This window comes from Daphnia magna, linkage group LG2 (genome assembly GCF_020631705.1).
Source record: "Daphnia magna isolate NIES linkage group LG2, ASM2063170v1.1, whole genome shotgun sequence".
NCBI classification, from domain to species: domain Eukaryota; kingdom Metazoa; phylum Arthropoda; class Branchiopoda; order Diplostraca; family Daphniidae; genus Daphnia; species Daphnia magna.
Window position 1 is genome coordinate 2,333,920 of NC_059183.1, and position 20,439 is coordinate 2,354,358.

General features: G+C 40.6%; 1 protein-coding gene across 4 annotated transcripts; it reads left to right on the plus strand.

Annotated features, from left to right (window-relative positions):
* Positions 1 to 1,882: 1,882 nt before the first annotated feature.
* LOC116917443 lies at positions 1,883 to 6,189 on the plus strand. 4 transcript variants are annotated; one of them, XR_004391145.2, is made up of 9 exons: positions 1,883 to 1,957; positions 2,024 to 2,091; positions 2,161 to 2,229; positions 4,257 to 4,455; positions 4,518 to 5,080; positions 5,137 to 5,235; positions 5,296 to 5,537; positions 5,613 to 5,761; positions 5,835 to 6,189. XR_004391145.2 is itself a non-coding variant. In XM_045168705.1 (3 exons), exon 3 carries the CDS (start codon positions 2,203 to 2,205, stop codon positions 3,295 to 3,297), a length of 1,095 nt encoding a protein of 364 aa, XP_045024640.1. In that variant the 5' UTR covers positions 1,883 to 1,957; positions 2,024 to 2,091; positions 2,161 to 2,202; the 3' UTR covers positions 3,298 to 3,819. The 4 variants fall into 4 exon arrangements, 2 of the variants coding, with proteins under 2 accessions (XP_045024640.1, XP_045024639.1); XR_006642874.1 differs by having other exon boundaries at positions 2,024 to 2,086; XM_045168705.1 differs by lacking the exons at positions 4,257 to 4,455; positions 4,518 to 5,080; positions 5,137 to 5,235; ... (1 more) ...; positions 5,613 to 5,761; positions 5,835 to 6,189 and having other exon boundaries at positions 2,161 to 3,819.
* The last annotated feature ends 14,250 nt before the right edge of the window (positions 6,190 to 20,439 follow it).

Here is a 20,439-nt window from a genome sequence, read left to right on the forward strand (position 1 = left end):
GTTTTTGACCTAGATTTAGGAGTAGGATTAACGGGTGACAATTTTGATGTAAAGCTCGCAGCCAGTTCTGCGTGTAGCCGACTCGTGGCTGCTGTCAGCGGGCTGGCCTGGACTAAAATGAAACATTCGTTTCGGTCATCAGACTCTCCACTCTTTGGATTATTCTTGCTCTGGTTGCCGCACGTGATCTCGACGTCATTTAACTAGATGTGAAGACGGCGTTTCTCTACGGATGGCTTTAAGAGGAAGTTTACATGCGTCAACCGGAAGGCTATGTGGTCTAAGGTCACGGTAATGATGTCTACCGCTTGATCAAAAGTATCTATGATATGAAGCAGGCGCCACGAGTTTGGCATATGGAGCTTAATGATGGCCATCAAGTACGACCTCACTCGCTTTCAGCACGACCCGTGTCTCTATTTCCGTCGTCAAGAAGAGGAATGGATGGCATTCTTATTCTTCGTTGATTACGCTATTGTATGCGGAAGCAACAGCAGAGCACTGGAGGACTTCGTGACTTATCTCAAGAAAAGGTTGCGGACTCTCCCTGCAGGCCGATTCCTAGACCTCACAATTAAGCGCGACAGAAGCAAAAGCATGTTGAGTCTTTCCCAGCTGGACTTTGTGGACGGTCTGGTGGCAACATTCAAAGTGGAGAGCTGTCATCCTAATGTAATTCCTGCTGAGCCAGGTCTGCAACTCCGTTGTGCCATGGCGCCTCAAAACAAAGAGGAGGAAGCAAATATAAAGTTCCGTATCAGAGCGCAGTTGGAGTTCTACTGTACCTCAGATATTGCTTATGCTGTGAGAAAAGTATCAACGTTAAATCAGAATCCAGGGGTCCAACACTGGATTGCTGTCAAACGCATCATCCGCTATCTTACCGGAACCAGGGATTATGGAATAATTTTCTCCCCAACGAAAGAGGAAGGAGCGCATGGATTCACTGATGCTGACTATGGTGGAGATCCTGACAACAGGAAGTTAACATCAGGATGTATCTTTCTCCTTCAAGATGGACCTATCTAATGGTTCAGTTGCAAGCAATGAATGCAATGAAGTAAGGAATGCACATCTACCTCTACCACCGAGGCGGAATTTGTGGCCTGGAGTGAAGCTGTCAAGGAGGGAAAATATGGATCAAGTCACTGCTGGAGGAAATTGGGCAAGGAAAATCTAGTCTTATTCAATTATTCTGTGACAATCAAGGGGCAATCAAAGTGGCCTACAACCAGGAAATGCACTAAAGAAGAAACATATCGGTATCCGATACTGCTACATCAGAGAAGCCCAAACTAGCGGATCGATAAACACCAGCTACGTGAGCTCCCAGGAACAACTAACGGATATCTTCACGAAGCCTCTGGCTAATCCACGCTTCAAGTATCTTCTGGCATAGCGGGACTATCAGTATTTTATTCTCTTTTGATTCGCCCATAGTCGTCAGGAGTGTGGGACATGAGCATTTCTTTAATTGTGAGTGTAATATGCTGCTTACTTTGTATCGATGTCCCCAGAAAGCACACGACGTCGTTAGGACGCCCCATTAAGGTCCCATCGTCCGAAACCCAAATAGGACGTTCTTGCAACGCTCCAAGAACATCGTGTTATTGGGCTCGTAGATTAGGTTTTTTTTCTAAGTCCATAAATATTTTTTAGTTGCAATTTTTGCCGCTAGATGGCAAAGTGCTTGTGCGTGTGTCAATTATAGAATACTCAAAATTCTATTACATTTTTATTTTGTTATTTAAAATTAAGTCGTACACATGTAAACTAAAAAAAAATAATAATTATGTTCATTTCAACGAATTGTTTAATATATTTTTTTGTTACATTTCAAAAGTCGAACTGGCAACGGTAGCCCCAGTCTTACTTTTTTTTTCGTTCTGCTAGAGTCTCCATGCTGTTAACAAGTGTCTGCATTTCTTCATTAAAAATCGAAAGAAAATCTCGAGCCGTAAGTGTTTTACTTAATATTTGTCTACGGCTTACATTTTAATATGTTTATGTTTTCATTTTTCAGTTTACCTGCAGAAAAATTCCCTGCATAGGTATAGTATTTGAAATCACAAGTCTACCTCACAGTGTAAGGTAAGATATTCTTATCTAATTTTCATTTAAAGCATGGTTGTTTAAATTGTTTTGTTTCTTTTGGTATAGAAATTTACCTCTTGTGTTCTTCAGTCGTTTGTTACCTACAACATGGATTCATCAGCTGAAAATCAACAGGTACAAAATCGCAGTCAGAGCAATGGTATTCGTAGTAGTTTGAGAACCGAACCGTACAGCTCCCGCCATAGAAGGCGCTTGATCGGCCAAACTATCCAACAATTGGATGTTTTTTTCCAAGCTAGTGAAAACCATGTAAACGAAGTCAATGCAATTGACCTCGTCTCTAATACTGTTGTAGAAAATCCCCTACTCAGTGACAAACCGGCTGAGGATGATTTTCAAAGTTGTTTTTCTTATTTTGATGATGAAGAATGTCACGATAGTGACGCTTCTCCATTACCAACTGCTTCAGAATACGAAATGAGTGATGACGACAGTCGTTTATTAGATAAACTAGCAGAATTTGACAACGAAAGTGATTCAGATATTGACGACGACAGAAATGATTCTTTGACTTTTAAGCAAGCGATAGCGTTATGGGCTGTAACACGTAGAATATGCCAAAATGCTGTCGATGAACTTTTATCGATCTTTCGTAAATACCCTTGGGGGAAAACAATGCCAAAGTCTTGTAGATCACTTGTTAAATCAATGAGAAAAATTCCCCCAAAGACTTGCGCAGGTGGTCATTTTTTCCATTTTCGCATTTTCGCTCCATTGGTAAGGATTTTTCCACTTATCAATGATGATAGAGTTCCAGAGGAAATTCAGCTTGTCGTTAGTACGGACGGTGTTCCTCTTTCGAAGAGTAGTAAGAGTCAATTTTGGCCATTGACAGGTTTAATTGGAAACATCAATTTTCAAAAAGTGTTTATTATTGGCTTATGGCATGGGCAGTCGAAACCTTCAGTGGCAAACGAATTTTTAAAGGAATTTATTTGCGAAGCAAAGCAACTTTCAGAAGATGGTTTTTCTTATCGTGGGAAACGCATTCGATTTAAAATTGTTCTTTACGTTTGTGACGCCCCAGCTAGATCTGTAAAGTATCTAATCTGGAGATTTGTAAAGTATATTAAATCACATTCCGGATTCCTCGGGTGTCCGTACTGCGTTCAAGAAGGAGAATACCATGGACGGACTGTATTCTTAGAAAATGACTCTAAAGTTGTCGACTCGTATGGTTGAGTTAGAAAAATTAATTCCGTTTGAATTTGCTAGAAAACCACGGTCTATCGATTTTTTCCCTCAATTCCAATCCACTGAATTTGCTTTATTTAATTCATACGTCGGCCCTGTAGTGCTACAGAATATTTTGCCAGAACGAGAGTTAAAAAATTTTCTAGTTTTTCATGTAGCTGTAAAACTTATGTCCTCTAAGAAATACTGTTACTCTTTAAACGACTATATCAAAAATCTCTTGCTTTTCTTTGTCGATGACTGTTTAGCAATTTATGGCGATGAATTTATATCGTACAATTTCCACAATCTGCTTCATTTGGGAGAACAAATACTTCGCTTTGGCCCCTTGTATAAATTTTCCGCGTATCCCTTTGAAAGTTATTACCAAATTTTCAAAAAAGTATTGCGGAAGGGAAATCAAGTTCTGCAGCAAGTCGTAAACAGGATTTTTGAGCTAAATGTTACACTATTTCAAGGTATACGTGTGAAAGAGAAAGGTTCGTCTTATTTTCGTTTTGAACACACAAACGGGCCCATGTATTCTAGTCTCAGGCCAGCACAGCAATTTCAAGATGTTGTATTTCACCCTTGGCGATTCAGTATTAAGACTAAAGCTGACTGTACTGTTTATCTCAAAAATGAAGCTGTAGTTGTCATTGAAAATTTTTTGAAGCAGCAAGATTGTACGTTAATGGTGTGTCGCGCATACAAAAAAAAAGAAAATTTTTATGATTATCCCTTTGAATCGTCCAACTTAGATACATTTGTAGTTAGTGATTTGTCTCAGTCACATGAATTTTGGGACATGAAGGAAATCTTGTACAAAGTAGTTCGACTCCCTATTCCCGAGAAAAAAGGTTTCTTTGTGGTATATCCCTTACTAATGGAAGACTGTAATTGCAAATGTGTTTTGTTTCATTAAAATCGTTTGACCTTCTAAACATGTATTTATTTAATTATTCTAGCTCCCCTATTTGATTTGCGAGGGAACGGATGAACCTTGGGTGGAAACTGTGCATGGCTCTTGGTATGACGAGGAAAAAAAATTGTGTTTTTGGCCGCCAAACGTCAAAGATAGTAACAAATTAAGAGGTTTCGTTTTGAATGGCTACCAACCGGATTCCGATTGGATTGGTTATCCAGCCAAAATAAGGAAAGCTTACGGTTTGTATGATCTATTGTTCTTTCTAAAATAATTTTTTAAAAATCAATTCATATTCTTTCAGAAACCTATGAGAAAGCCATGAGTCGCATGAGAAGAGCAATTCAAAATTCGTATGATCTGCTGGATACAACAGATACAGAAATTGCCAAGAAACGCATTCGTGTGTCTAATCCGAGATACCATCATAATTCTGAACCTGGTGTATTAAAGGAGAAACATCCATCAAGACAAAAAGTTAAGAAGTTAGATGATGTAAGACGAGGCCCGATACCGGCACCACCTCCTTCTCCATTTCAACCCGTTTCCCAAAAAACAAATGCACCTAATTCAAAAAACAAATCCATCATGGCTCCTGCAGCAGTGTCAACATCGACAGCTTCAACTTCCTCGAAAGTAACAGTCTCGAAAGGCTGTTCAAGTGCATTGGTCATACCGAAAAATCCAGCTAAGTTACCAGAAAAAGGTTTCGTATTAGTATTTTTGGGGGTTTACTTAAAATTTTTTTAGAAAAAACAAAAAGTCGCAACATCGACTTCATTGATGAAGAAGAAGGAGATGAAATTGAATGTGATAACAACTTCATACTACCACGGCCAAACTGTGATGGAGTAAACCAAGAAAATGGTATTAAATACCCTTTAGTTTCATTGCCAAATAGAATGTCAACTTACTTTTTTTAGGCAAGCAAGTTGCGCTTCATGTTGATTTAAAAAACGGGAATGTGCTACCAGAAGGAAGGTTGTTAAAACCAAACGAACTGTTGAAACCCCTGAGAATTGGTACCAACATACATTAATTATAACAACATTTCATTCTAGAATATTGTTATCCGCATTTAGAAAGTAGAGAAGCCTTTCACACACGAGGGATTGTAAAACTCCACCATGGATTAGGCGAGAACAAAATTTTCTGTAAGAAAATATTTGAGAGAATCGATGCATTGAAGCACATGTTAAAGACCTCAAAAACCCCAATATTAAACGACACCGATTATGAGGAGGACGGTTTTCCAATTTCAAATATGGAGGACTAAAATTCTTTAAACACGAAGCTTCAAGACAAAAACAGTCGTAAACGACTGGTATGTGCATTTAAACAAACCAATATATTCTTTTATTGTTGGGAAGTAATTTCAATTATTGTTTCTCATTTTTAGAAAATCCGCCTTGCATCCACTGGAGGTAGGGATATCGCTGATGTGGCCCGTAAAGTTTGCGCTTTCTGCTTAACTAAGAAATTCGCCCGTAACTTCAGTTGGGAAGGAAAAAAGGAAATCTCTGTCTGAAAGATTCAATGCTTGGCAGGGTATAACTGTTTGTTTAAAATGCATAATAGATTAGCGACTATATTGCTCTTTATTTATTTAATTTTATTACAGCCGCAGTCTGCAGTAGTGAAAAACCAAAAATTACAATGCACCAAGTGAAATCTAAATTTCAAGATTGGCTGAAACATGCTAAGGATGGTATGAAAGCTAAAGCGGCGGCAGCGGCGAAGGCAGCCGTGGCGGCGGAAGCGGTGGAAGCGGTGGCGGCGGAAGCGGCGGCTAAAGCTACTGAAGATACGCTGGACGAAGAAAGTGGAATGTATTCCAGCTCCTCTAACACTTCTGATGATGAATTGAATTACTAAATATTGCATTTGTTTTTCTTAGACCGCTCGGGGTCATTTTTGTTTGTTTTACACATTATTGTGGAGTATCTATTTTTTGTTTTTTTGGAAAATAAAACAATTATTTGTTCATTTACAAAAATGCATTTTCATTTTTTTTAAATATTACAATAACAAAGACAAAATGGGCCCAATTCCTGTTCGAAATTGGTCCGATTGCAGACCATCTCTAACCGGAAATGTGTCTTTTTCCACGCCTGTTGTTGTTCGGGAAAGGTGTTATTATAGGCAAATTTCAACGCCCATGGGACGTACGTTGGCCGTCGCGTTGGGCCGCTTAGAGGACCATACCTGAATAGGACATTTAACCTAAATGGGACGTGAATTGGCACAAAAAATAACGTCCTTTGGATGTCCTTACATCCCGACAGGAACGTCCTAAGAACCGCCCAAGGACATCTTAGTGCTATATGGGTCCTGATATTTTTTTCCCTCAGTCTGAGGGGAGATGTAAAGTATAAAAAGAAACAAACGGAGAAGTGGGGCAATGCTACACGGAGAGTCTCGTCGGGGAAGAAGTTTTAACGAATTCAGAGATTCTCACGTTACAGCGGATGGAAAATACACGGTGCCTTGAGAGTGAAGATTAGCGAAAAGTTACTAAACTAACACTTAGTACGCTTAGATTTGTCTTTCTTCAGATAGGTGGCTGTTAACATTAAATCGGATGCTTATTCCAATGTTTAAAAAAAATGTAAGTGTGTGGCATTTTACTTTTGCTTTCGTTAGTTTGAAGAGGAGCCTTTCTATCCATGCGTTGTCGTACGCTTTCGAGATGTCTAGGAAGATTACAGTTGTTGAGCATCTGCTGTTGGACTCAGATTTGATTGCAGTTACAATTTGGATTAAGTTGCCTGTAAGAGTACAATCTCTTCTGAAGCCAGTTCGTGCCTGTGGTAGTACGTTTAGATAATCTAGTTGCCAATTTAATCGGTTGTTGATTATTTTTTCCATTGCTTCCACCATGCATGACATTAGGTAAATTGGTGTATATGGTTCTGTTACTTCTGGGGGTTTGTTTGCTTTGAGGATGGGCGTCATGATGTCGCACTTTCAGTCTTTTTGGACGAATCCTTAGCTGAACATTATGTCGAGTATTATATGTTTTCAGCGTTCAATCTTTTTCGCATTTTGTTGTAGATTCTGTCAATATCCATCGCTTTTTCTGATAGGTAAGTGAGGCTTTAGTGAGGCATAAATTAATTTCAATTTCGTTTTCTTGATCTAGGTTGGTTTTTGCAATGATATCGTTGTCGCTTATCGGGGAGAACTGATCTAGGAAGATGTTTGCCTTCTCAAAATTTTCATATTTCGCTCGGTGGTTTGTGCGTTATGGTGTTTATTCGTAACTTGATAATAACGGGTAGATGGTCACTTCCTCAGTAAGTTCGTATCATAATAGTTGTGTTGGTTGGGTGTGCGCAGTGTTGGATCTATTGTTGCCTTCCGGTTATCGGTCATGCATGGTCTTCTAGCAAGATTCTTTGGTGTTGCTTGTATACATTTTCTTTCGATATATATGAACTGTTTCACGTTTCTTTCAGATGTGTTTGCAGAATATCCGTCTTCCCATAGATCTGAGTGGGCGTTAATATCGCCTTCGACGATGGCGCTATTTCCAGTGTGTGGCAAAACGCTTTCTAATTCTTCGTATTTACGGTGGTTCCCGTTTGGGCAATACACTGCTATCACTTCAATTTTGTTGTCGTTTTTTAGTTAGATTGTAACTTCGATTTTTTCTAGGTTTTCATGCGATGGGACGTCTAGTAATGTAGCTTGGATGTTTTTCTTGGTTAGGATTGCTTCTCTTCCTCCTTGTCTTACATGGTTTAAGCAAAGAGTTCTATGCTGAAAAAAAAACCTTTGTAGTCGTCTTTCCAATGGGTTTAACTGAGTAATACAATATTTGGGTTGTGGTATCGTAATTGATTTTTTAATTCTTCCAGTCTGGATATATAGTTAGAGTCCCTAGCTTTCCATTATTCTATTTTGAGAGGTGTGGTCAATGCTTTGTCGTTTTCTTTCAAGTTTCAGTTCGGTTTTTCTTTCGTGGTGTTGATTGGGTTTCTGATTTTTTCATTCGACGCTTGGTTAGTCTCGTTTCTATGGCCTTTATCTTTTTCTCGGCCATCCTATAATTCTTGTTCTAGATATGCTCGATAGCTAGATCGTACATCAGTGGTCGATTGTCAAGGCTGGTGAAACAAGTTGTCATCTTAGCTTCTTGTTTTAAGATCGTTTCTATTAGTTTCTTAATCATACTGATCTCTTTCTCACCTTCAGTCTCCCCTCGACTGTACTTGGGATATTTGGGCTTTCTGCCGCTCGTTTAAGTTCGTCGACATTTGTTTTGAGAAGATTGATTTCTGATTTGATTGATGCGTCTTTTATGTCTTGGTTTTCATTTCTGTTGTTTTCCTTACTCGTTGCGGTTGATTAAAGTGGAATATTCCGGCTTTTGTTACCGAAATGTTGTTTTTGTATGCGTATTTGATGATCCTATCATTGCTTGCAAATATATAGCATTTTGCTGTTCCTGCTGCGTGATTCCTTTTTCAGTATGTCGGGCACTTAGTTTTTTTTTCGGGGAGGGTTACAACACTGGGTGTTTGCATGGTGGCATCAGAATAGTATCTGCATACTGATTCGTCTGAGAAGATTTTCTCGGTGTGGCCGAAAATCCAGCACTACCGGAAAATGGATGATCTTATGATGTATCTCATCACAGCAAAAATTTCATGGGTGATGATGACTTTACGTGGTAAGGAAATTCTATGTTCCGGAGTAGAGATTTTCTTCATATTGGTTACACCCTGGTTGAACAGTTTATACAATAGCTCTGTTTGTTTACACGTTATACATTACACCTTTCATTTATTGTTCCGATTTACAGAGCAAACATGAGATCTCATATGCTCTCACCTTTTTCAGTTGGATGGGGAGGTTTTTCTGTTTTTTTGTGGTGAGATAGGTGAACAGTTCTCCGCGTTGTATCCATTTTGTTCAGGCTTTCACTTGGTCTTCTGTGTCGACGAGTCCCATGATCAAGCCCTTCTCTATGAAATTCAATTATCGGAACGAGCATGGATCTCTGGCTAGTTGGATGATTATTGGAGTTCCACTGGCTTGACTGGTAAAAAAATCCGAGAATCTACGGTGCAATTTTACGTTGTGCTTGTCTAAGCCTTTCCGTTTTAGTTGTATCGTTGGTGCGACTGTGTCTTCAATGCAATCGGAATCGCGAACGAGGCCGGACGCATATTCGTACTCTTCGTTATCCTCTATTCTAGCACGGAATTGATTAATTTCACAGATTTATGAACCTTTTAAGTCCTACATAACCGATCGGCGCTCGAAGTGTGCTGCCGTAAGACATCGATATCTATAACTAGTCCGGTTGGAACTAAGCAGTTGTCCCAATAATGCGTGTAAGGTTGATATCCCAGTAATCCAGTTTTGGGACAAGAGATAAAACGTGACTATAGTGACTCTAACTGGATGTACCATGGATTGAGAATTTTCACGAGTTTGGGTTTTACTGATTTTGTCTAGGTGGAATAGTATGGTGGTATTATCACACTGGACTTTAAACACTGTATTTACTTGACACAGAAAAAAAATACACGGAATTCAAGAACGCCCTCTCCCTGAGGTTATCCGATTTTACTGTACTTTCTAAGGGTATTCTGAAATTTCAACTTAATAAGGAGTAATGCCAGATGACATCACAGACCATTTTAACAATCGTAACTACAGCGTCGATTGTAGCGTATTCTAGGAAAAGATAAGCACAACTGCTGTTGTCCCCCGCAACAGGTCCCCCTACATTAAGACAGGCGACCCGACTGTACTTCAAAAAGTATTGAAAGCGGAATAATGTGATAAAAAATGGGAATAGCAAAAGAACTTTCTTTTGCTTGCTTTGAAGAATTTTCTAGAGTTATTAAAGGATAGCTGAAGAGAGGTAGCAACGTGAGATGAAACAAGGTTACGATGAAAGTCGTAACCAAACATTGATAAGACATTATCGGAAAGAAAGGAATGAATTACACTATAAAATAAGATTACTGTGATGACTTTATGCGACATTGCAACAACGCATTGCCCGTTGGCTACGTGACAGCATCCCAACCTCCCTACCTGCAGAAGCAGCTACTCAACAAGCTACAAATTTAAAAACAGGTGATGCGGCAGCAATTCAGATGTTAACCAAATCATCATACAAGAAAAGGCAGATCACAAAGACAATCCGGTGCTTAATCGTTAGCCGGCAAAGGACAGACAGTCCAGTAAGCAGCCGAAAGAAGACAACAAATCAGATGGATGTTGGAATTGTGGCAATCAGACTCGCCATCAACGTCAGCAGTGCCCAGTGAACGGAAAGGAGTGCAGCAAGTGTGCCAAGATCGGTCATTTTGCAAGAGTATGCAACGCCAAGAGAATTGAATTCCTCCTCAAACAGGAAGAATCACTCTCGAAAAACCTCCAGCACGTATCACCAGCATGGAAAAAACAGATTTCGTAGAAGCGGGTATTCAGCCCAGTGGAGTCAAGAGAGAAATTTTAATTTCAATTTTGCCAAACACAGTTGCACAAATCGACGCCATTCCGGACGATATGCATCACAACGAAATTCCTGAAAGAAAGCTTTTGCCCAGGGGCACCAACGCTATTACAGCCATTAGAAGCCCCATCATCATGCCCCATCAAAGCAACTATCCGGTGGCCAACGGGTAACAGCAACAACAGGAATCATACAAAAAAATTAATTTTGATCACAGGATTGACAGCGTAAGAGATTGCTTAATATTTGCTATTTAGAGTCAGAACTTTCAACGGCTGCATTGGCTTTCACGGTTTTTGAAAGTTTTAACAGAGAATCGGGAATGGTTATAGAACCAGCCTTTGCACCATTATTTTACAGCCAGATCTTTTTTTTTCTCCAGAAAGAGAGCACCACTGCCATCTTATTTTTCGTTCATATACAGTCATACATGCAAGTTTCTTTAGCAGGCAAATGGGTCTATATCCTTTTATTTCGTTTGGACGGAAGGGATACTATGGTGCCTACCATACCCTCGTTTTCTTTCTATTCTTCTCTTCCTCTACGTTTCTGTCAATTTTCCCACTTTTAATGTTGCACCTTTTTCGCATGTTGAAAAGAAAGAGAAATAGGTATAGCATAAAGGGGTTACGGTATGCACCATACTATCCCCTCCATCAAAAAGAAATTTAAGAGCATTTCATGGTTTATGTCAACAGGTCGGCAATTTTTTTACCAAGTTTGCAGAGTTGCTGAACCCGCATTCACTCCTTCTGAAAAAAGGCCTAATGTGGGAGTGGACGACAACGCATGAAGACGCGTTCCTCAAAGCAAGAAAAGCTTTATCAGAAACACATGACCTAGCCTTTTACTACCAGAAACGACCGACAGCATTGCAAGTCGACGCATCACGCCTACGGTCTGGGATTTATTTTGAAGCAAAAGGATGCCGATGGGAGCTGGCGAATGGTCCAAGCAGGCTCCAGGTATTTGTCTGAAGCAGAATCTCGTTATGCGATGATAGAACTAGAGTGTAGGAGCAGCGTGGGCGATGCAAAAATGTCACCAGTTTATTGAAGGTCTTTCAACGTCGAACTCATTGCGGATCACAAACCGCTAGATCCGATCCTGAATGATCACAACCTCGACAAACTTGACAATCCACGTATTCTACGCCTTCGACTCAAGATGCAGCGCTAACAGTTTAAAGCCCGGTGGGTATCTGGAAAAGAAAACTTCGACGCTGACGCCTTATCCAGAGCGCCGATTGAGGTTGCATCCCGAAAGATGAACTAGCTGAAGGAGAAAATTTTTTCTCCGCCAAGCTGGTTTTTATCAGCGCCATCAGTGGGTCCGATGCATCAGAACTGGACCCTGTGCTTGACGCGTTAAAATGTCTGCCAAAAAGGATACACAGATGATCGAGTTGAGGGAAATCATCATCAACGGTTTCCCAAATGAGAGTGTTCTTTCAGGCTCCACAGATAAATTTTCAGCTAATCTTCGGGTTTTCGAGTGCGCTCTTGTGCGTTTGTTGACGTGACGTTTGACAATAACCGGACTCGTTACAGTCGACTTTATCCAAGCGATCGTTTGTCTTTTTTTAACGTGCTTGCTCAAGTTCAACGGACTAAAGCGTGATTGAACTTTTCTCCATCCGTAACTCCAGTTTGGTCATGAGATTTTTACTTCAGGTAAGCTACAATTCCTTTCCTTTTCTCTTGCTTCTTTTTAGTAAGAAGATTTTTTTATTTATTCCCCTGTAGCACGTATTCCGGATAAACCAAGTATCGCGAGGTGTTTTCTTTGATTCATGCACGCCTCCTTTGGTGGTTTGAGTCAGATGAAGAAATTATTCACCCAACTCCTCATCGCTCCGATTTGTACTCAAAGATAACGCAGGCTGAAATGGACAACCGTCTCACGATGCGTCAGACGTGGAACGGCATTGCATTGTGTGCATTGTGTGTTAATTCTTGGTGTATCGTTCAAGAACACGGCTAATGCACAGGATTTTCAAGCGGTTCTTTTGCTGTTACCGGTGTAGAACTTGCAGAGAGGGCGCCCTATCTTGCTACAGTCTTGAACATCATCTTTGGAAAGTTAAAAAATTTTTTCGAGATCTACTGACACAGCAAGGTAATCTGGAAAATTTCCGAACAAGACGCCATGAGTTCTATTATCTGTTGCTCCTGGCAGGTTGATGATCTGGAAGAGCTTGTATTGCTGGGCGTGGTTAAAAATAAGGAACGTGTATGAAGAGACAAAATGAATTTTCTATGACTGCAACTGAGATAGTAGACTCTGGGTAGGCGACCCATTGTTTTTCGCTAGAAATAGACCATCTTATTCTTGGTAATTGACCATTAATTGTTTTGATGACTTTGTTGAATTTAGCTGGAGAGACGATTTGATGGGCCAAATGCCCGTTGGCTAGAAGACTAAAATTGACGTCGAGACTATCAGCCAGTTGTTGTAGCCACAGCAGGATTTGAATCATTGCTTCAAATGTTTCATCCAGTTGGGAAAAATATTCGAAGTGATTCAGTTCTAGGCCTTCCATGTCAGTTTTTTTTCCCCGTTATGTTGGTGGTGACATTTTTCAGCATGGAGTATTGGCCTCGTAGTTCTCTAATTAATTTTGCGTTAGTTATTGTTTCCCACAGTGATTCATTTAAGACTGTTGCTTGCTTTTCGACAATGTGGATTACTTCTCGTTGATTTCTGGAGAGAAGTTGTATTTGATTGTTCAGTTCTTCCAAATCTTTCTGTGTCGACACCCCAAAAAACCATTTAAGGATTGTTCCTTCCCCATCAACGTGACTTCGGCAACTTATTTGGTTTGCATTCAAGGCTTTTTTTATGTTTGTTACTCGATCTGCCGCGTTCTCCATTACTTTTAGGAAAGATTGCATTCTGCTGGTGATTCCTTTTACGGCTATTTTTTGAGGTCTGGAACCTTGATTTTTCCACCTTTCTGTTACTTCTTGCGGTTGTAGGACTTTTTCTTTAAGGTACGCCGTGGCCGTATCAGCTAGTCCAAAATCAAGGTCAGTCACGATTATCCACGATGATTCACTAAAAACGACATCGGCTTGTTGTTTAAAATTGGTGTTTTCTCTCAGAATCAGTGAACTGCTTGTTGAGGGGGCCAGCAAGAAAATAAAGAACGGCACTAGGAGAGTGAGATATCTAGCTGGAGGTCTTCTGTTTCGTATGGACCTTCATGATGCATTTGAAGAGATCTGGTCCGGAGGGAGGTGATCACTTCGTTACACACGTTAAATTCTTCGGGAACTGCTACCTCCTCTTCAGCCTGAGGATGTGGATCAATCGAGGCAGGTAAGTCTTGCGCTTCTTCTTGTTGTTCATTTTCGTTCTGTTAGTCTTTTTCTGCGGTTGTCTCAGCGTTATCTGAGATTGATGTTTGCGGTGATTGCCATTCTAAAGTGGGTTCGTGAAAGGACTTTATTCGAGCGATGCGAACAATATCTGATTTCCCTCGGTCAGTTGCCGATAAAACTTCGTAATTCACGGGTGTAGTTTGTCTCAGCACTCTGAATGGTCCTAACCACCGGTGAAGAAGCTTTTCAGATTTTCCGAATTTGCGAAATGGCTTGTAGACCAGCACTAGATCTCCTGCTTGAAAGGATAGTTCTCTATAGCAAGCACCGTAGGCTTCTTTTTGTTTTTCTTTGAATCGCTCCATTCTTGTCTTTACAATTTCTTTTGCTTCAGTTAGATCAGCTTGTAGGCGTCCACACACCACACTGACGTCTTTTAAAGGATATGTATTCCTCCTAACGGCACTACTAGGATGTCTTTATTCTGTCCTGAAATCCTACAATGACCACCTAAAGACGATTTTAGCAGGTGTTGATGACCGGCAAAAACTGCTCTAATACACGTATTTTTATGGTCACCAAAGTTCTCATTTTGGCGTTTACTGGGACGACTTTTGTTCTATAAAAAAAATTTTTTCTACCATGGGATTCGAACACGGGTCTCCCACATGACAGTCGAGTAGTCTACCATGTACGCAAAATTCATTTGTAATAAGACTGACGCATGTTACAGTAAAATAGTTTTGCCTCCATCATTAAGAAATGAATTTTTGAATAAAATTTAGCATTTAGTAAATCTACACCTTGCGCTCTTTGACCAAAATACCAGAAGAGAAACATAACTATTATGAGTTTCGATCATTGGACTCCCGCATCATAGACTGAGCTTCTTCTTGTTAACCAATCACTACGTATTGAAAAAGCAATTCTGGATTATTATTTGATGTGATGTACCAAGTTGAACCCCAACGCTACACTGTTAATTGTGGAAACGTGGCTTTTAAAGAAATGGATCAAAATAAGACGTTTTCAGAGGGACGTGATTTATTTTTTAAAAGGACCGTGGCTGAAGGGCGTCCTTATAACATCTTTTGGTGGTCCAGTACTGCACGTCCTAGAAAGACAGATTTAGGATGAGTTCCTGCATTAAATTGTTATGTGGGCGATCTGCATAACTCATTGCAGCGTCTTCTTCTATCAGCAATGGGTTGGGATCGTTGTCCAATTCCAGGTCAATAGGAAGTCTGGGTTCACATCCATAGAGCAGAAAAAATGGTGAGTACCCCGTAGACTTGTCTTGCCGTGTTGTATGCGAAGCATACGTTACGTATTGTAGAGTGCGATCCCAATCACGTTGGTCACTGCTGACATACATTGAGAGCATAGCTGCCAATGTATGGTTCATCCTTTCCACCGCTCCATTTTCCTGAAAGTGGTAACTTGAAGTTATCTTGTGGTTTGTGTGCAATTTCTTGACAACGGCTTGCGTTAGATCTGATGTAAAATACTTTCCTCGATCCGTTATGATTTGCTCTGGAGCTCCGTGACGTAGAAGAATTGGATTGACAAAAAATTCTGCGACATCATCTGCTTTTCCAGTGGGCATGGCTTTTAGTTCAACCCATTTCGTTAGATAGTCGACTGCGACAATGATCATCTTGTTTCCCTTAGTAGACAGTGGGAATGGACCTAGTAGGCCAATGCCTACTTTTTGAAATGGGCTCTCTACTTTGATGCATTGCAGGAGTCCTGGGAGTTTGTCTGGGATTCCTTTTCTGCTTTGACAATGTACACAGCTCTGTACGTGACTAGTTTTGTCGAGTTCCATCTTCGGCCAGAAGAAACGATCACAAATCTTGTGTAGTGTGCGATTTATGCCGAGATGACCAGAAACAACGTCGTCCTGGTATGCCTGTAGAATTCTTTCACGGTAGTCAACAGGTACGCAAAGTCTTCTGTAGTTTTTTTCCATTTTTAAAAGTTTCCTGGTAAAGCTTTCCGTTTTGAATAACATTTTTGAGTTTCACCATTAGCCGATTCCAATTATGACAGGCTTTCTGTTTTTCGGCAAATGACTCGTCTTCGTCTTCAGAAAGGCCAGGGGAAGGGATTACTCCCACGATGAAACAGCGATCATCTTCTAGTTCTTCTGCAATTGGTAGTGGATTTCTTGAAAGACAGTCTGCATTGCCATGCGTTCTCCCACCTATATACAATAGTTATGTCATACTCCTGAAGCGACAGGCTCCAGCGTGCCAAACGGCCTGCAAGGTCTCTTTTGCTCATTAACCAGCATAGAGCTTGATGATGGGTGACCACTTTCACTTTGCAGCCCCACACAAAACATCGGAACTTGGAGAGACACCAAACTAGTGCAAGACACTTTTTTTCGGTAATTAAGTAGGTCACTTCTGATTTGGTTAGAAGGCGGCTGGCGTATGCAATGGGACGTTCTGCTCCTTCAATGCATTGGGCCAGTATGCCTCCTATGCCATAACCACAGGCATCGAGAAAAATTTCCATTGATAAGTCGTAGTTGGGATGCACCAATACCGAAGCCGAGGTGAGTGCTTGTTTCAGAGCGCTAGCTAGAGTGCTAGCTTGATCTTCTCCCCGCATAAATGGAATTTCTTTCTTCGTCAGCGTATTAAGCGGGCGTGCAATTGATGCGAAATCTTGGATGTGACGTCGAGAATACGAACACAAGCCGAGAAAACATTGTACTGATTTGACTCTGTTTGCGGTTGAATGGCCCTCATGGGAAACTTTGAACTACTTCGAGTTTTCCAAGATCTGGCGCCACACCTTCTTTTGAGATGAGGTGTCACAACACTTTTAACGTGTGATCCACGAATGAGCATTTTGACCATTTCAATTTCAACCCAGGTTGATCAAGGGAACTCAGCACTAAACGAAGTCGTTCCAAATTCTGTTGGAAGGTTGCTGAGTAAATTATGGCGTCGTCCAAGTATATGAGGCATGTCGCCCAACGAAGCCCAGCTAAGATGATGTCCATGGCTCGCTGAAATGTACCAGGGGCGTTTGTTAGACCAAATGGAACAGTGCAAAACTGGTACAATCCGTCTGCAGTGAGGAAGGCTGTCTCCGGTCTATCAGTGTCAACAACTGAAACTTGATGGTATCCCGATTGAAGATCCATACTTGAGAAAAAGGTAGCTCCTTCTAGCCGACTCAATGTATCGGCAATACGTGGTAAGGGATATGAATCCTTTACTGTTACTGCGTGAAGCTTGCGGTATTCCACGCAGAAGCGCCAAGTGCCATCTTTTTTCTTGACTAAAACCACTGGGGAAGACCAAGAGCTATCAGAAGGTTCAATGACTCCTCGACGCAGAATTCCTTCCACTTGATTTTGGATAACAGCTCGTTCTTTCCAGGCATTCTTGTTAGGAAGTCGATAGATTGGGGGAGCATTAGCGGTATTAATGATATGTTTGACTACTGTGTGGAATTTCAGGTAGTATTTGTCAGGGTAGTTTCTGCACATCTAAATGTTGAGTATGGATTGCGACTAGAATTATATATATGTATATAAATATAACAAAATTGCCTCTACGGGGCACAACTCTGTCCCTAACACTACATCAGCAATGTCCAGAATCTGGAAACACAAATCTATCTCGGAGTTCCATTCATGGTGGTTCATCCTATCAAATTTGGGAACGTGAGAAACTGCCCGCAAGGAGCTGTAAGTAGGGACTTGTAAAGCATGGTCTGCCATTATAAATCTTGATGCACAAACGTGAACATGGGCCCATAACCTGTGGAATTTGAAAAAAGCTAGCAGTTACAGTAAAGACACGGAGTGAGCAAGAAACAGTTTCCTTTATTAATAACAAATACCTTTTAGATCACTGTAATAAATAAGTAACCTCAACTAAAGAAACCTGTGAGTAATAACGTTTAACGCTGGAGTGTGAAGAAGTACACACCATGTCATACAGAAGACGAAGTTACTTTTGACAGCAGGTTGGGAATGGGTTTTGGCAACAGGAATTGGGTTTGGCAACAAACGCGCTTGGATTGGAAAAACAAACTCAATATACTGAACAGTATCCCAAATCATCCTCGTTTAGCGCAAAGCAATGAATGAATTGCCTGAGGATGCTTACTGTCTCTTCTTTCGTTAGTTTTTTCCGAATTCTTTCTTCGAGATGTTTCAACAATTCTTTTTTCTCTGCGTCTGAATCTTGGTCGTCCACCGAAGCATCTATTGTTAAAAATTTTTTAGTTTCTTCCATCTCTTTAGCTTCGGGGTGTTTTTCAAGGATTCCCAATGTCACTCCTTTTTCTAGCCATACTGATTTTGGAGATAGATTGGCAACTGGAATACTTTTCAAATCGGTTTGTACGAGCACGTGACCAGTAGACAAGCTTGTTGTCGCTAACAGTGAACCTGATGGTGTCACGATATAAGAACCTCCCATTTTGTTGGATATAATTGCTGGAATTTGCTGGACCGTGTATGCTGGTATTTCTTGACGATATCTTGAAACCAGCCGGCTTTTTTTTTATTGTTCTGCGTGGAGAGAAGTGATTTTTGCAAGCGGCGATATCCTTGTCGTAAATGATGACTCTTCTGATTCGTAGTCAATGTGGATAGCTCGAAATTTTTGTAGGAAATCGTTTCCTAACAGTAGATCAAAACCTGACATTGGCATAACTATTGCGTTTCCTTTTATAGTTTGGCCCTTGTGGGTTACTACTATATCTGCCGTACTCTGTGGTGACAGGGTTTGGCCGTTTATGAGACGAATCTTCGGTCCACGGAAAAATTACTGCGACTACAGCTCCTGTATCGGTGCTGTTGCAGTTACTTTTCCACACTTTACTGCTTCCTTGATTAATCTTTAATGATTCAGGTTCAACACGTACGTTTCTGGGTGGTCCGATTTTTCTTCCAACGTATCTGGAACTCCTAAATTGATGGGATGATTTCCCTTTGAAGTCAATCCTGTGGCCGCATCTTTGGCCGACCCCTCGTAGTGTTCTGATTCCGGATTCTTGAAGCAGTTACGAGTGATGTGTCCTCATTTCTTGCAATAGAAACATTGCGGTTTTCCGTTTACAGTGCGATCTTTTGGTTTAAAAGGTCCCTTTGATTTCACTTGCTCGTTTTTCTCTTTTGAAATTAACTTCTTGCAAGTCTCTTGAATTAATTCACGCATTGTCTTCATAAAATCTGCTTACTGGTCTATATAGACCACAAAAAAGTTTGGCAACTGCTCATGAGGCTTCTGCGACTCCGCTGTCGTATCTTTCCATCCTCGTGTGTCTGACATGAGTGATGCCTCTGTATAGAATTTTGCTAGCGCCAAAAATTCTTCGCATGTTTTGGGCTTCAGCGGATAAATTTTTCTGAAAAGCGTTGGTTGAATTCCTCGAAAAAGATGTTCCAATTGGTGCGTTTCTGACATGTTCGGGTCAACCAGTCTGCAAAGGTTAAGAATTTCGTAGTAGTACCTAATGGTTGGCTCGTTCACTCCTTGGGTTCTAATTCTGAGTCTGGTCTCTTGAAAAAGACCGTAGTTATCTGGCTGAAATTCTTTCAAAAACACCGAACGTAGATCGGGTATTGCAGGCGTAACCGGGTTTCCTCCAGCAGCCGGTTGTGCTGCCGTGTCTTCCCAGTCATTCGGGAGTCTTGCGCACAGGAACAAATTTCTTACAAGTACAGTATCCTACACAAAAATCCGAACACCGATTTAATTTTTTAAAGCCACTTATTGGCGGGGTAAAGGGTTTTTGTTTGTTTTTCTTTAAGAGGGTAGACACATGGACACATGGACACATAGGGCAGGGTTGGGTAAGTCTAGACATTTTTTTAATGCCTTAAGGTATTACGCTTTAAGGCAAGTAACAGTTCGGGACATTTTTGCAACCCCCAGGGTGATGTGTTTTTTAAAAACGACAGTGGGAAATGTTGGATTTAGGCTGTGTAATATTCCTTACCCAAAATAAATTAGAAAGCTGCCTGTGCACAATTACGCCAATACCGAAGGCGGATGTGTAGAGCCTCTGATTGCGACGCCGTAGATCAGTGTTCGATTCCCGATAAGGAATTGGGAAATATTTCGTATTTTTAGAATATTCTTCATTCGAATGACCTGGAAATATTAATTTTTTTAGAACGAAGTGAATTATTATTTTTTAAGTTATTTAATAAACAAAACAGCACTTATTGCTCGATGAAAACTTGTTTTATTTATGAACGACAATTTCTCGTAAGGTAACCACAATAATTCATCACCTCATCTGGAATCGAACACCGATTTCCAGCATAACATTCAGAAAGGCTACACCTACGCCGAAAACGACGTAAACATTCACAGGCAACTGGAACATAAGCTAAATTGTTTCGGTAAGCAATATCACCAAGCCCAAGCCCTAAATTTCCAACTGCC

Coding starts and splice junctions, on each gene's coding strand:
- LOC116917443 (XM_045168704.1), top strand. CDS start 1,901: ATGCTGTTAACAAGTGTCTGCATTTCTTCATTAAAAATCGAAAGAAAA. Junction 1,958..2,023: donor TCGAAAGAAAATCTCGAGCC/GTAAGTGTTTTA, acceptor TTCATTTTTCAG/TTTACCTGCAGAAAAATTCC. Junction 2,087..2,160: donor TCACAAGTCTACCTCACAGT/GTAAGGTAAGAT, acceptor CTTTTGGTATAG/AAATTTACCTCTTGTGTTCT.